The 15,467-nt window shown below is 43.8% G+C and overlaps 2 protein-coding genes across 2 annotated transcripts; both read right to left on the bottom strand.

The window, feature by feature from the left end:
* Positions 1-3,345: 3,345 nt before the first annotated feature.
* On the bottom strand, positions 3,346-8,092 carry LOC125510632 (Transducin/WD40 repeat-like superfamily protein). Its single transcript, XM_048675863.2, has 13 exons — positions 7,706-8,092; positions 7,515-7,633; positions 7,365-7,434; positions 6,872-6,955; positions 6,697-6,783; positions 6,050-6,120; positions 5,848-5,899; positions 5,702-5,759; positions 5,122-5,216; positions 4,868-5,022; positions 4,070-4,178; positions 3,802-3,858; positions 3,346-3,712 (listed from the first exon to the last, which is right to left on the bottom strand). Exons 1-13 carry the CDS (start codon positions 7,874-7,876, stop codon positions 3,566-3,568), a joined length of 1,275 nt encoding a protein of 424 aa, XP_048531820.1. The 5' UTR covers positions 7,877-8,092; the 3' UTR covers positions 3,346-3,565.
* Positions 8,093-9,134: 1,042 nt separating this feature from the next.
* LOC125510633 (Mitochondrial substrate carrier family protein) lies at positions 9,135-13,383 on the bottom strand. The gene is made up of 6 exons (XM_048675864.2): positions 13,067-13,383; positions 12,414-12,795; positions 12,107-12,303; positions 11,377-11,518; positions 10,298-10,445; positions 9,135-9,595 (listed from the first exon to the last, which is right to left on the bottom strand). The coding sequence occupies exons 1-6, from the start codon at positions 13,132-13,134 to the stop codon at positions 9,564-9,566; spliced, it is 969 nt and encodes a 322-aa protein (XP_048531821.1). The 5' UTR covers positions 13,135-13,383; the 3' UTR covers positions 9,135-9,563.
* Positions 13,384-15,467: the final 2,084 nt, after the last annotated feature.

The following is a 15,467-nucleotide window of genomic DNA, read 5'->3' as shown; positions in this document are numbered from 1 at the left end:
GTGAAAAGGGTTGTAAACTATCTGATTTTCACTATATTACAACTATCCTATAATTGGCCCTATTACCCTCCCTCTACATGTCCTACAAAATCTGAAACAAATAAAGGCGCATAGAACAGAAAATCACAAAATGAATCCTCGTGAAATGCTTAAGACTGTCCTACAAATAGCCCTATTAACCTCCCTCTACTGGATTACTTCCTACGTCACACACACACACACACAACAAAGTCACATGTGCATTTTCCATTGCTAAATCATTACTTTCCTGCACTGAAAATCAAAACACACCGTCAAACCCACCTTCGTAGGCAACACACGGTCCATATCAGGCAAGTCACTCACAAAAACAAGGGCAACATTAACATGAGACAGGCATTGTTGTCCTACAATAAACCAAAAACACACTTTCAAAACACCTTCGTAGGCGACACATGAAACATGTCAGGCAAGTCACTCACAATACAGGGGCAACATTGACATGAGAGAAGCATTACTGTCCTATGCTAAATGAAAACACACTGTCAAAAACACCTGCGCAGGCAACATATCAACCATATCAGGCAAGTCACTCACAAAACAAAGGCAACATTGACATGAGAGAAGCATTATTCTCGTACACTAAATCAAAAACACTGTCAAACACTCCTGCGCAGGCAACACATGAACCATATTCAGGCAAGTCAGTCGTTAATCAGGATCGACCTCCACATCTACAACACTAGAAAACTACAGCCCCAAGGCTTGCCTTCAAAACCTACGAATCCCAGTTCACCAGTAGCCTAGGAACACGAAATGCCCCGTGTCGTCGTCCATCTCCAAATTAACAAGTGCTCCAAACAATTTCTACCATCTGCTACTCGATTTCATCAACTTAGTGGAGGGGCGCGTCGACCCGCCGCGATTCGGCACCGCGGAGACCCGTCAACGCGCGCCGTTCCTCCTCTGTCCGCGGCGGAGCGGCAGAGCACATCGATTTGGTGTTCCTAAACGCGGATGACCGTAAGAGATCGATAGGCATACCAGGGATTCGCCACGATTTTGCCCTTCTGCGCCAACAGAACAACGGCCGCGCACGCCGTTCCTCCTCTGCCGAGTCTCCGGTGCTGCTCCTTCTGACGCGGCCTACAGCGCGTCGTCTCTCCTCGGTCGCGTCTCTGCCGCTACACCGCCTTCCTTCACGCCGCGCCCTCTGTCCCGCCCTAGCTCCGGTGGAAGACAAGCGCCGAATCGCCGACACGCCGCCGGCTGCTCTCGCGCTGGATTTGGGGAAGGAGTTGGGGGGATTGGAACGAGATCTGTCGCTGGGCTCGGGGCAGTTTCGAATGGGAGGGGGAGTGGAGAGGAACAGGAGAGGGGATGAGAGAAGCAACCGCACTCGAGAACCAACGGGTCTCGACCACCACGACCAGGGGACACCTGGCGCGCGCATCGACGGTTTCCCCTGAGCCCACTGGAAAACGCGCGTGACCGCAAGATCTCGATCGGACGTCGCACGAGCCCGAGTGCTCTTTAAGACAAAGTAGCACTCGACCACTTTTTAGGATTTAGGTTTACGAAAACGGAAATACTCGCCCGCGAAAAATAAATACGAAAATGGATTCGAACTAGCTGATGTCAGATATTTGGTTGGATGGTTAGAGGGGTTGTGGTATTTCCAGCCCACCAGGGTTCAAATCCTGGTGCTCGCATTTATTCCTGAATTTATTGCCGTCAGATCAGTTTGTGCAGATGTCAACCACTCATGTAAATCTCTCGCTGGCGCTTGCCTATATCAACACATACGCGTTCATTAATTCACCTTCAACGGTAACTTCTCAGAGAGTGTGCCTATTTGATTGGGGAAATTGGAGTGACTCTTTTGCTTGCAAAATACAATTCCTGACTGTGTAATGAACTTGTGTCCTGTTAAAGTGTACAATACATGATAGAAATCATTATCATTTTACTTTCTCGGAGAACAATTCTTGCGGCTGGGAGGTGTAACCTAGCTGCGGGAATCGATGGGATCATTAAGCTGCACTGACTCGTTGCAACTTCCGCTACTCTGCACCGTCGATGAGTTTGATCATTACCGCCATCTTCATAGTGTTCGGGGTGTGATCGTGTAGCATAAACTTTTTGTTGCGTAGCACGTTCCCCTACAATGGCATTATGAGCAAATCTATGAGTAGATGCTGGTACGATTAGAGCATATGGTGATATACGACATTGCATGTATGTGCAGGGTGATTAGATGGTTCTAACTATTGAACGTTCATGTTGTAACCCCTCTAATCTCGCGAGGTTTTGATCTTGACAGCATGTTCGAGCTTTGTTACAAAGGTCTGGCTTACTAAGGTCTAGCATCCATAGTTATGCTTCAGATACTTTGGGTTCGTTCATAATCTTTAAAGACAAACTTTGTGAAGGCGGAAGGGCAATGTAGATAATGATCTACACGAGGGTCACGCTTTAATGACGAAGTTTAGTATGGGGCTCGAGATTTCTAATTAAGTCTCGTGTTTCATACACCTCGAAGGTTAAACCAACAACGTAAAGTGTCATGCTTATTATTTGTAGGAAAAGTAAATTTTTGCCAACTTAACTATAGCAACCATGGTAATTAGCAAAGTGATTAGAGACATCTAACTCATTCTTGTCGAAGGTTTTGCATGTGACGTGGTATAAGCCTTCATTTATTTCAATATGTTTGTATGAGATGCGATATGTTGTAATAATTTTATCTTGTCCTGCGAGCCATGGTACAGCATGATAGCTGGAGCCATATGATTGTATTTATGATCAACTAGCAAAATGGCCCGTGCGTTGCAACGGGAGAAAAAATATCACACGCTTTTAATTTTAAAAATGGTCTATAATCTGAGTATTTGTAGCTACGGCGGAAACAAAGATGGTCTTTACCTACAAAAACACAAGTTCAAGATTCCACATGTCTTCTATTTAAACACGGCTCGCATGTAGATTTATTACGTACAAAGAAACGAGCAAGCGATCTTCAATTTCGTCTCCAATCCTGATTTTGCTGAGATGTTCATCCACAATCCGGATCAGTACCGATATGAAAGAAAGACGGATAATGCATTGATTAAGATTGCATCCTAGATAGTATTTTTTTTAAATAGTTAACAGGTAAAATAACATCATATTCAGATTCTATATATTTTTCTAATCAAATTTCATATATAACAATGTTAAATTTGAAGTTACGGTTTAGAAGATTTGATATGTACTGCGGGCGTAATGTCAGAAACATCAAGGGGTTTTCAATAAAATAGCATGACAGACTAAGAATACATATTTTTTTATTAGTAGGTATAGAAGTGAGTTTTGAAACAAGTTCAGTGACTGTAGATGGATTTTTCTCTTTCACAATCTCAATGCCATAACAGACAAAAAAAATATTCTTACCCTACTAAGTTTGGTACGATGTCAAGCTTCAACAGCATGTACTCCTATAAGTACAGCCACTACAGTTACAAGCATTCCTTTCTTTTACCCTGAAGTACTCATGATACAACAAACTTCGTGATTTGAATGCTAGGTTGGATTGAATCTATGCCGTTTATTTCCAGAATCTGACGGATCGATCGTTTCCGCATGTAACAAACACTGGCTCTACAGGGGAGTGCTCCAGCCACCTAGGGGCGCCGGTATGGCCAGAGGGCAATCTTGCCACCCTCTCGGAAGTAAGTGCGTCCCAGATGACAACCTGAAGACCAGGCAGCATTACAGTGAGGCGTGTGCTGAAGGGTTTTCCCTTCTGAAACACAGATATTACTAGTCTGAATTGAAACTCACCTCATTGTTTTGCTCGTCGGTTGATAGTACAAACTCCTCCGTTTCGTTGAAGGCAGCCTAAACAACAAAAGTCAATTTATTGCAACAATGATGTTAGTTGTACATTCAGTTACAAGCTCAAAGCTACAACCTATATTTCATATGGACTAGGCTGACTAGCTGAGATACTTGGCTACAATTGGAGCAAGGACAGCTTGTATGACCAAATGTGTAGTATGTTAAATCAGAAAGAAAGAAAAGGATAATGGTACAGAATCGTACTACTAACCTGACACCGGAATTGTGTATTAACACCACCTGGATATTGCTTCACAAGTCTTCCGGTGCCAACTTCCCATAACTTTATACACGAATCCTTTCCACTGGATAGGATGTACCTGAAAGAACGTTTTTGGCTTCATAAGAGATAGCCAGGATACTAGCATAAACTTTTCTCAAATCCAGGAATATAATAACTCGAAATAGGTGACCAAGTCCTTCATTATTCAATCTTATGTGCAAGTACATGCAAAGTTGCAAATTTTAACCATAAAACAAAGCCTTTCTGCACAACAGAGAAATGCTTTGCATTTGCATCCACACTAGAGTGACCAGGTTAGGTCCTCTTTCTCTGATGTGTGACCGTCGGATTCACCTCACGATAGTCGTGACACCTCATTGCTCAGGTATGTCCATCCCTGGCAAGTAACCATGGCACATCACTGCTGTCCTTGTTTATCCTAAAATGGATGATTCCTTATGGACTGTATGCAACTGTAATGGTACGGCAACTAACCACTTGGAACTGATCCATTCTTACTAGGACGAATCAGGCTGACTTACAGGTAGATTCTCAACACCTGGATGCTAGGACAAACCTATTTTTTTCTTTTGTTTTTGCACCTGGGTGCTGGATACAGTTCGTTGTTCCGTTATCTCTTGATAGTGGAACCTAATCCTTTTGGGGATTGTACGGAAAAAAAGGTAGATTCTCAACACAATGCTGAAACATTATGATGTTAAGACTATTTATTCACATATATCTTTGTCCCCCAAAAGCATTTTACACATGCCGCCACTTGCTAACCTCTCGTCTTTGGTGAAAATTGCACTCGTAGCTTCTACAGATCCATGTGCTCCAATTATGGGACGGATACATTCAGCAGATACTCCATCCCAGATGCGCAGAGAACCATCCTTAGAAGCAGTCACATACATGCTCCCAGTACCCGAGTAACGCACCTGACACCCACAAAGTATATATAGGGTTGCCATGGTGTGCCTTTCATGAAATTATAACCACTGTATGACAAAGCTTGTGAAGCAAAAGTAAGAAAATACCTGGTTGATGGCAGCACTAGAGTCCTGCGGATTTGCGGATAAGAAGCATGTGAAAGTGTTTACATCATAGAGATGAGCTACTGGGTGATCAGTCCCTGAAAATATTTTGTATCCAAGTCAGCTGCTTCCAAGGATTGCATATTCAATAGATTAATATGGCAATGTAGGCATCTAATTGAAACTGCGCAAAACTAGTCGGTATTTGACAAATAGGCAATGCCAAAAATTATTGAAGTCGGCAGTCTGATTCTGGACCAAAACTCAAATCCTGGCCAGACACCAAATATTCTCAGTTAGATATATTATGCCATACCTAGAACACATTAGCGAGTTATAATTCTGCAACCGCTAGAGTATGGACACCATGAAAATATATATAATAATGCCTACTATACATGATTGTTTCTTTAAAATGCATTATAAATAAGTCGACTCTTAACTCTAGCCAAGCAATATCAGAATTGATAATCGTGTAAAACAAAAAAGCTAGAGGCTACAGGTAAAAGTCTAATTACAGAAAGGGTCAAAAGCCTAATTACAGAAAGGATCAAAAGCCTGATTACAGAAAGGATCATAGTACCTGCTAAAATGTAATCCCCGCAAGGATGAAAACATACAGACCTAACATTATGAGTATCCTGTTCAAGTAAATATTGGAGAAAAAAATTATTCAGGCACCACAAACATGCCATTTAGAGTATATACAGTTACTAAGCATTTTACTACCTGAATAACTCTGAATGCTTTTCTTGCAGCAGTTTTGGAGAAGTCAAAGAACCTGTCAAGCAAGTTTCAAGTTCAAAGGACATACAACTCAAAAGAGATATCATAGTTATATGTAAACAGACCAATTATCCTTAATCTCTGTATGAACTCCTCAAACTGCATAACAAACAACAAGGAAGGCGGAAAGCAATGATAAGCATACTTTATCGTATTATCTTTTGCTCCAGATATCAGTATTGGGCTAATAGGATGGAAATCCAGATCATTGATGGGCTGCAAGAAATTAAACATGTTACAAAAACAACTAGAGTACATAGGAGGAACTATAAATCTTTAATTATAGAAGGATAATGGGGGCTTGAATCCATGAATTCAACCACAACTAGAGTACATAGGAGTAACTATAAACCATGTTTTTGACACTAGGCACTAGGCAGCCACATTGGCACCCTACAAATATAAAGATGTTTACTTGCTAAAAGAAGGCATGGTGGTAATTCAAACAATTAAAGATAAATAAGCAGAACCATGGATGAATGGAGCAAATGAAATACTCCCTCCGTCCCATAATGTAAGACGTTTTTTGACACTATCTTACATTATGGGACGAAGGGAGTAGTTACTAATCATCAGTTACAAAGTTCAATACCCTATGGTGGCAATTCAAGATATAGAAGGTGAAGAAGTAACTACCTGGAATACTAGTTACAAAGCTAGATACCTTGTCACTGCTATGTACAGGAAGTTGGCTAAGCAACTACCAAACTATGAATAGAAGAAGTCTTAACAGGAAGCTATTCCAAAACAGGACGAGAAGAGACCCAATGACTTGAACAGTAAAATACTAACCTGCACGTGGTCATAAAATGTACGGACCACAGGCCGGCCAGAGCCTTCTTTGGAGTCTCCTAACATCGTCTGCTTAATTTTCGATACCTGCAAGTGGAAGTCGTACATTGAGCAAGAACTAGAACCTAAGAAAGCACATCCTGTACTCAGCGATAGAGTGATAATTCAAGCTCACCTCAAAGAACTTAATGGATGTGTCCCCACTTCCAGTTGCAAAATATTTCCCATCAGGACTAAATTTTGCACATCTGGCAACATTCTGCACAAAATAAGAGTAAACCACCGAAAAAAGTATATATGATATTTCTTGCCAACTGGTCTGTCACACCTTAATTAACCGGACCAACAAAATTACAAGTTGGGTGACTATGAAGGCGCCATGGGAGGTGCAAAGCGTGTAAATGGTGGTGATTGTATGCTGATAAATTATCCATTCGATCTGTGAGCCATGTAAACTTCTTGCTGTTGCTTATAATATACGTGTATAAGTAACATCCATGTTCGGGTTTAGAAAATACCGCTCCTCAGTTGAATTCAGATATCTCATAAACATCACAGCAGGAAATGGGGTAAAAGTGAATTCCTATGGTATACCCTGGCAGGAAATGCAGTAAAAGGGGAAATCCATATGGTGGATTGAGAGAAGGGAAAATTGGAACCATGCTTACCTTATGATCGGAGATGTGCCTGGTTTCATGCTTGGGGAAAGTCTTGGACGGGCCCCTAACATTCTGCACACTGCAGTAAGCTTCACAATCAAATCCATATACACAGTTCATTTGTCAAATGCCAGAACCGCGAGCAATCATGGGTTTCACCTGAAATCCACGGCATTGGTGCCGAGCGGGCGCGCCAGCCCACCGCCGCCAGCACCGGAGTCAAACGCGGCGGGAGCTCCGCCTCCCCTGGCCGCCTCCTCCCGCTCGGCCGCGAGGCCCTGCGAGCCGACAGCAGCGAGGGTTTAGGCCGGAACCCTAGGCGAGGGAGGGGGCGGACAGGGGGGTTATACCTTGGCGACGAGGCGGAGTAGGTGGTTGGGGACGGAGGCGTCGGCCTTGGGGGTCATGGTGGCGGCGGCGACGGCGGCGGCGGCCTGCGTGAGGTTCTGGTCGCGGAGGTGCGCCACGATGAGGGCGTTCACCTGCCGCAGCAGCTTCGCCTCCTGCACCGCCGCGTCCATCTCGGCCCCCGTCGACCTTCCTCTCGTGGGGTGGAAGGGGGCCAACTGAAATGGAGTGGGAGTGGGCTGAAGCTCTGCCGCTTCAGAGCAAATGTGTTCGGTGTTCTCGCAGCGGAGCGAACCTCTGAACGAAGGTGAAAAATATGTTGTCAGTATCTGGGCGGTGGAAGCAGAGCTACAACATCGGAGTCGATCTCACAGAACTGCAAGCTTCCAGCAAGATAAATGTCAGCGCATGGCTCAGTTTAGAGGAATGTAATCTGTGGAGACGCCGATTCTGAAGCTCTTCTTCTTTGGGCAATGCCCTACCAAATGAGCTGGCTAGATATAATTTTGATGGAATTTTTTGCTTGTCGATGTATTGACCAACATTGGCTAGAAATATGAACTAAAATGAGCATAGAAGGATTGGCATCTTATAAGGAAAAACTTTTGAGTAAAGACACCCAACAAACATCTTAGATCTAATTAATATCGAGAAAATGGATTGACAATCGAACATAAAATGACCAATAAAAAGTAAAATCACATTGAAAAGCATACTAGTCTTCTTCCTCCTATTGGACGCTGCACGCCGGAGATTGAAAAATGCACTGAACCAATAGTAAAGAAAAGCGACGGCTGCATACGCCCTCGCCATACCAGGTTTTAGTCACTCGTCAAGCAGCATCGAGATTTTAGTCACTCGTCCGGATTTTAGTCACTCGTCCGTTAAGACCAGATCTATAAGTCACTCGGTTAGAGCTTCACCCCAGGATAGGCTTGCAATCCATCACCACGGTTCAGGAGTTGGAGAAATCAGGTCAAGAACAATACAAAAGAAGACGTTAAAATCCCCACACAAATAGCCAGCCAATAGCTCTACTTGAAAGACATACAACTAAAGGGAACCACCAAATCTAGGCACACAAACTCACAAGTCCGTTCATTGGCGCCAAATCAGATGCCGTTAAGGTAGGGAGAGACCTTATTCCAACACATCATCACCGCCACCACCTCGTAAACTAAGAAAAATAAAACAAGACAGACAAGTCCTCACTCCTCTTGCCGCCGGAGGCAGCGGCTTGTACAAAAGCTGTGGCGGCAGCTAGGGTTGGGAGATAAAGTTTACGCCCTTAGCCTGCCTATGCCCTATGGCATGCCAATAATTTGGTAGCCATTCAATCATCCAGTTTGGCAAGACGATATGTGTCCCACACTTTCTTTTTAATCAAACTATATTTTTATCACACACACACGCGCGCGCACACTGTGGAGGGATCAGACAATGAGCTGCTGCCTTTCTTGACAAGGAAAAACAAATTTTAGCAGAGAAACGAGCAAATGCGAAGCTTGCCCCTAACGTGTCATTACAACTGGTCCCAATCGACCAGACTCGCCATAACAAAGCCTTGGAGTTCAAAAGAATAGAAATCGAATACATCTGATCTCTCGGTTTATATGAGCATTCTGCCTAATCCATAGCTGTCACTAGAGGCAGCTAATACGAGCCTCAAATATTCCGTCAAAAAAATATACCCTCCAGGGGCACCAAAGTTTGTAAGAACCACTGTCTAGCTATCAAGTCAGCGAGAAACAGAGCTTCAGGTGGGTGTCACTGATGCCTTCTTGTAGTATTGTTGCATTTCGGCTACCAACAAAAATTCCAGCGTCTTTGCAGGAACCACATAAGGAGATGTCAGCCGACTCAGGCCTCTTCAACTTTAGCACATACGCGCTCTGGGGACAAAACCAGAAGGAAACTATAGTTAGGAATAGAGAAAAAGGAATAGTTTCAGATCAGATGAGAAATCTTAATTATTTTAGAGAGGAATATCGTATGGAGCTTCCATGTTTGAATATACAACTACAAACAACCCTTCTTTTGTGAATGGGCTTTTACTGGAAGTTCAACCCATCAAATTTCATAAAACAAATGCTTTTCATTCATGGAAAACTTGTTAACAAACGCCATGTTTTGCGAATAGGAATACACTGGCCATAGTCCCACAAGACAGACCAGGCTGCTGCCGAAGCAAAGCACGGATATTCCACCCAACTGCATTTGCTATCCGTATATGCCAATACTCCTTCCATATACGACAGTGCAGCACGAATCCAATCATCCATAATGTGCTAGCTTTCATGTAAGGTAACCTTACAGGGAGCAAAAAGGAATAGAAGTTCCACAGTTTCAGATTGTATTCAAGTGTGGTTTAAATTGCATATGGGAGTTATGGTATAGCCTACAGGAGATATGGACAAATTATGACAAGTGACCACAATGCCACCAGACACCACAAGTATAGATGAGATGCTCAAGTATGCAGTTAACTGTAAGAGTGCGTATTTATTATATGCAATTTTGTATTGCAAATAGCATTAGATGTGATGAATATACAAAAACAAACATATAAGACTTGGAAAGGAGGATGGCCATACTTAAGTATTCGTAGCATACGATCATTGATGTACCCCAAGCAGATGAGCTGAAAAACCTTGGACCTAACCCTCTGTAGAAACCTTTCCATCCATCTTCAGCGATCAATCTTCTAACTACCTCACTGGCTTTTGGCTTGTTTTGATTAACCTAGATGAAAAAACAGAAAAAAAATATTAATGTGGCTGATATAAAACCATAATTCGCAGGATGCATGTACAGTTAAGAAATAGAAAAAAAAAATGCAAATTCTTGATGACATAAAGAAAACATCAGCTGCACGGAGCATTTTCTTAAAGCATCACCAGAAAAATTGAACACTGGGGGTTGAACGCTACAGTCTAGAAGTGTGATTGTAATTAACTAAAAGTCTACACTCGACACTATCAACACAGATAAAACATGTAATGTTAAGAAAGTTGTGAAGTGTGTCCATAAAGTGCATGTCATATCCTTGAAAAACTTCTAAGCCACTTCAACATTACACATTTATGCTACTACTCACTATTAAATAGAGAGGTTTGTGGAAAAAGCTTTAGAGGAAAATTTTCCCTTTTGACCCCATAATAACTATAAGATAAAGAAATACTCCCTCAGTTCCTAAATATATGGCGTTTTGGTAGTTCAATTTAAACTACCAAAACGTCATATATTTAGGAACAGAGAGAGTACAAGTATCCATTTACATACAGTGGCTTGCCTTTCCAATGATCACTACTGAGAGAAGAAATATATCTTGCCTACTCTTAAAACCATGAAACTTATTTTGGATCGGTGGGAGTAACAAAGATTGTTCCTGAATTCTAGCTCCTCAATCCCATGCTACTATATATTATCCAAGACAAAAGTTACTTATGTTTTCAGATGGACATCAATGAACTTCAAGACAAAATGCCCATGCTCCTAAACCTTACTTAATAATCGTACTGATATTCTGATAACGGAGTCAGGTTATAGACATCTTAATGGCATCAGCGTGAAACTTAATAAGCACTAGTTACAAGGGCAGTCTTGAAAAATGAACTTCTTCAAACCCAATTAGGCAGAAATAAGCAACAATAATCAGAAACATAAATGTCACCTGCAGCCTGGTTTTGATTGTATCTAGAGGAGTTGAAACACAAGAGGTCACTGCCCCAGCAATCATTCCCCCTGTTGCTTGAACACCGACTATTTTCAACTGACTAGGAGCATCTTCTTTATCATTCAAATGGCCAAGAGCACTGTTTACACAAGCAGAACAACAGAAGTGAGCTCAAGTAGCTATGCTAACAAGATAAATAACTTTATTTCAATTCTTAACATTTTGATGCTATCACCATTAAGAAAGAACTCCCCTAAACTAACTTCTGTACTGACCCTTAAGAGCACACTACTATGTATTTCTGAGTACCTAGTGTCTGAGAGGTATTTATATAAGCCAAACCACTTGATCATGGTTACTGTTTCTACCTATAGGAAGACAGCAAATATGAAAAGATTACCGAAGCAAATCAGCCAGAACACACCAAAGTAAGATCAGAGTTTTCCAAAAAGATAGATCAATGTAAATAAAACTGTAGTTTGGCATTATTGGACCATCACTACTAACAGGAAAGCAAAAGATGGATATGTGATTGAAAGAGTCTGTCGCCATCAAAAGGGCGGTTTTAAGAAGGTTGCATAATTACAGAGATCGACATTGCCAGTATATACATACATACAGTTAGCCTTTTCTTCTTTGTTCAACTTAAGAAATCTATGAATTTAAACAACATAGAGGCTAAGAGAGAGAAACATAGTGATAAGCCAATTAGACCATCACTACTAACCTCCAAATCATACGCTGGCTGAACCCATAGCTTGCCCACCAAACAGCACTAGACGGTGCATACGTCATAACAGACAGGCCAAATCCTCTGTACAACCCCCGTGGCCCATCAGACTTCATAATCTTTTGAACAACATCTATTCCACCCTTATATCTGACATGACCAGAATATCCTTGAACCATCAATTTCTGGCTAACCTGAGATACAGGCCAACAGAAACATGATAAATGGATTTGCCTACTCTGGCAAACATAGCACAACTCTTTGCAGCAGCATGGAAACTGGAAATGGCTAATAGTAAGCATACCACATCAATGGGCACAAACACGGCCTGCGAGCACAGAGACGCTGTCAAACCACCAAGGCCATTAGCAAGGGCAGCCTCCATCGACTCTGACAGCTGAAGTGGCTCGACAAGCTTGAGCGAAGTCGCCTTTGTCTTCTCGAGCGCCGTGAGAAAGATGATCCTAGCCGGGATAGCCCCGGTGATGACGGTCCCAAACCCCCGGTAGAGCCCAGGCACCCCATCCACCTTGAGGATGTTCTTGAAGGTGGCCAGGGCGTTCCTCCTCATGGCCTCCCCGGAGGCCACCTGCATCCGGGTCTTGATCACGGACACCGGGTAGAGCGCCACGGTCACGCAGCTGAACATGCCGGCCCCCACCACATAGAGCTTGGTCATGTCGAGGCTGCAACATGTATACACCACAGTTTGAGAACAATATACCAATTCCAACCAGAGAGCTACCTAGAAGCCGTGATTCACCACAGCTTCCCCAATCGCGCTCCATCCGGGAACAACAGCAGCCACGGCAAGTTCCTAAATCGAAATTTTCTAATGCCAATTCCGAATTGCGGCAGGGGGGAGGCGGGGAGATTAACAACTAGATACTCGGGAGCGCCCGAGACGGGGCGAATTGCCGGGGGGCGGCGGGGGGGAGAGGAGGCGGGCGCGCTTACTTGTCCCAGTTGATCTCCGTCTGTTGGGGGAGGGAGGGGATCTTGGCCGCCCTAGTAGAGGTGTCCATCGCCGCCCAATCCCGCGATCCCCGGAGGCGAGAGCGCGGGGGAGGGGCGCCGCCGCCGCGGCCGTAAGCGGGCGGGGGCTCGGCGAGAATGGCCCGCCGGGTGGTGCGCTGGCCTGCGCTTCCGCTTCCGTGGCCGTCTTGGCAACAACTGCAGCTACTCTTCAGCGGGGGGGAAAGAGAGCATGTGTTCCTCGCCTCCTCTGGCTCGGAGGCGTCAATGGCGTCCCGGGTGGGTACTCTTCTTGGGTCGCGTCGCCAGTTCTGGCCAAACTTTTCTTTCTTGAGCCCAAAGCAAAACCGCGTGGTCGTTGTTGGGCTCCGTCGTCGAAGCCCGTTTGCTTCGCTATTTTCTTGGGAGATATGCGGCGTGGTCGTTGCCACGTTATGCTTGTTTTCCACCGGCGTGGCTATCAGATTGAAAGTTAAACGGAAAATTAAAAAAACCCTGGTGATGAGGTTTTTTTTTTTCAGATTTTAGAAGCGCTTCCGCTCAACGACTACTGACATTGTGCGTGTCGACCACCTCGAAGACCGCCTCATCAAAATCTACTCGAAGGCCAGTTTTGCAACACCACCCTTGTTGCAAACCCTTCAAAAGCAACAGTCGGTCTGTTGCAGAGCGACTATGGCGAGGGAGGCAGCTGCGACTGGATTCGTAGTGACCGCAACGCAGCTCATCGAGATTGATGGTCAAGATGTAAAGCAACATTAGTTCGCTGGGGTGGGGTGTTGTGAGGGTTAGATTGGTTGCCAGGAGCGTTTTGATTTCTTTCATGGCGTTGTCGGCCTCGGTGGTCCACTCAAAATCGTTTGTCTTCTTCAGGAGCCTGCACAGGGGATAGCCTTTTCACCTAGCCGACTAATGAACCAACTTAGGGAAGCCACGTATCTGTCCAGTCGACGAATGTTCTTAAGCTTCTCTAGCTTCTTGAGTTTTGTCCAGTCGGTGTTTGCTTCGATCCTGCACTAGGAGATGAGAATCTCAACAGCTTACTGGATGGCACGTCGAAGACGCACTTCTCTGGATTAAGCTTTATGTTGAATGCACACGGATTTTTGAAGGTCTTACACAAGTCGTTAATGACGGTGTCGGTTGTCTTGGTCTTGATGACCACGTCATCGATATACGCCTCTGCGGTTGTTCCGATCTGCAGCTGCAACATCTAGATCATCTGCTGATAGGTGGCCCTGCACACTTTAACCTGAAAGGCATTGTGATGAAACATCAAGGCTTGTATATGCTGTGATAAATGAGGTGGCCTCCCGGCCGGACATCTTCATTTTAATCCAGAAAGATAAGGTCATGCCTGGCCGTTGCATCGACGATCTGTTCAATGGGTGGTAAAGAAAACAGGTTCTTCATACACACCTTGTTGATGTCCTTGAAACCGGTGCAAAAATGCCACGTTGTGTTATTCTTTGGCACCATGACCATGTATGACAACATGTCAATGTGCATGACTTCTAGGATGAAGCCAGAGTGATTGTCCAACCGAATGACAATATTTTGAAATTTTAACAATAAAATTGTTGTTTGATAAAAATAAAAAAAATAAAAGGTAGCAACTCCCCTTATCAATCAGAAGTAGTAAGAACGCCTAGTCTGATCTTGAGTGGAACAACAACAAAAATAGAAATAATTGAGAAAACAACATATAGCTTAATGATGTGTTTGGTAGGTTGCATGTTTTTGGGGCTATTTGCATGTGTGGCTCAACTGAGCCAGAGCCAGGCTGAGTGAAAACGGGGAAAAAATATGTTCTGCATATACTTAGTTTGGCATCCCCTCCAGCCTGGCTGAGCAAAAACACATGTATGGTGTTTTGTTGCAGGCTTGTTCTAGGCAGATGCAAACCGTTGTTGGTCAACCAAGACATGTGGTCTGATAACTTCTTGTTGGAGTGGTAAGGTTACTAGCACGCACAGACATAGCATAACCAACTAATAACGGGCAAAGCATAAACCAGAGTCTTACTCATCGTTAGTTAAACTGACAAACGGTTGCGGCAAGTCTTAAATTAAACATGCAACACAAGAGTCTTAAATTGGTGCAAAGATAACACCCTAAAGAGCCGTTACAAATGCATCCTCATGCCTCTTGCACTTTGTCACCACCTCAACACCATCATTGTTGAAGTCACCTTCAAGATGTCGGGAGTCGCCAACTTGAAGGTGACGAGGTACCCGAACTTGATTTGTGAACAACAACGAATGGGGGGGGGGCTTTATCAAGGGTGAGCCTGTTGTTCATCGTCTGGACCATGACTCTCCACTCAGCTAGTGTTCATTCTCATCATGAATTCATGTGGGACGGTGGTCAAGTGCTTGGTGAA

Source organism: Triticum urartu, chromosome 5A (genome assembly GCF_056163025.1).
Source record: "Triticum urartu cultivar PI428250 chromosome 5A, HENAU_Tu73, whole genome shotgun sequence".
Taxonomy (NCBI): domain Eukaryota; kingdom Viridiplantae; phylum Streptophyta; class Magnoliopsida; order Poales; family Poaceae; genus Triticum; species Triticum urartu.
The sequence above is the reverse complement of the archived record's forward strand: the minus strand, read 5'-3'. Positions and strand labels throughout refer to the sequence as shown.

Bases quoted from the DNA above. Each gene is read 5' to 3' on its own strand.
- LOC125510633 (XM_048675864.2), bottom strand. From the start codon at position 13,134: ATGGACACCTCTACTAGGGCGGCCAAGATCCCCTCCCTCCCCCAACAG. The intron at 12,796-13,066 runs GTAAGCGCGCCC...TACATGTTGCAG, and splicing joins ACGGAGATCAACTGGGACAA to CCTCGACATGACCAAGCTCT. The intron at 9,596-10,297 runs GTATGGCCATCC...TTTTGTCCCCAG, and splicing joins CGTATGCTACGAATACTTAA to AGCGCGTATGTGCTAAAGTT.
- LOC125510632 (XM_048675863.2), bottom strand. From the start codon at position 7,876: ATGGACGCGGCGGTGCAGGAGGCGAAGCTGCTGCGGCAGGTGAACGCC. The intron at 7,435-7,514 runs GTGAAACCCATG...AGCTTACTGCAG, and splicing joins ACCAATGCCGTGGATTTCAG to TGTGCAGAATGTTAGGGGCC. The intron at 3,859-4,069 runs GTTAGTAGTACG...TTTGTTGTTTAG, and splicing joins ATACACAATTCCGGTGTCAG to GCTGCCTTCAACGAAACGGA.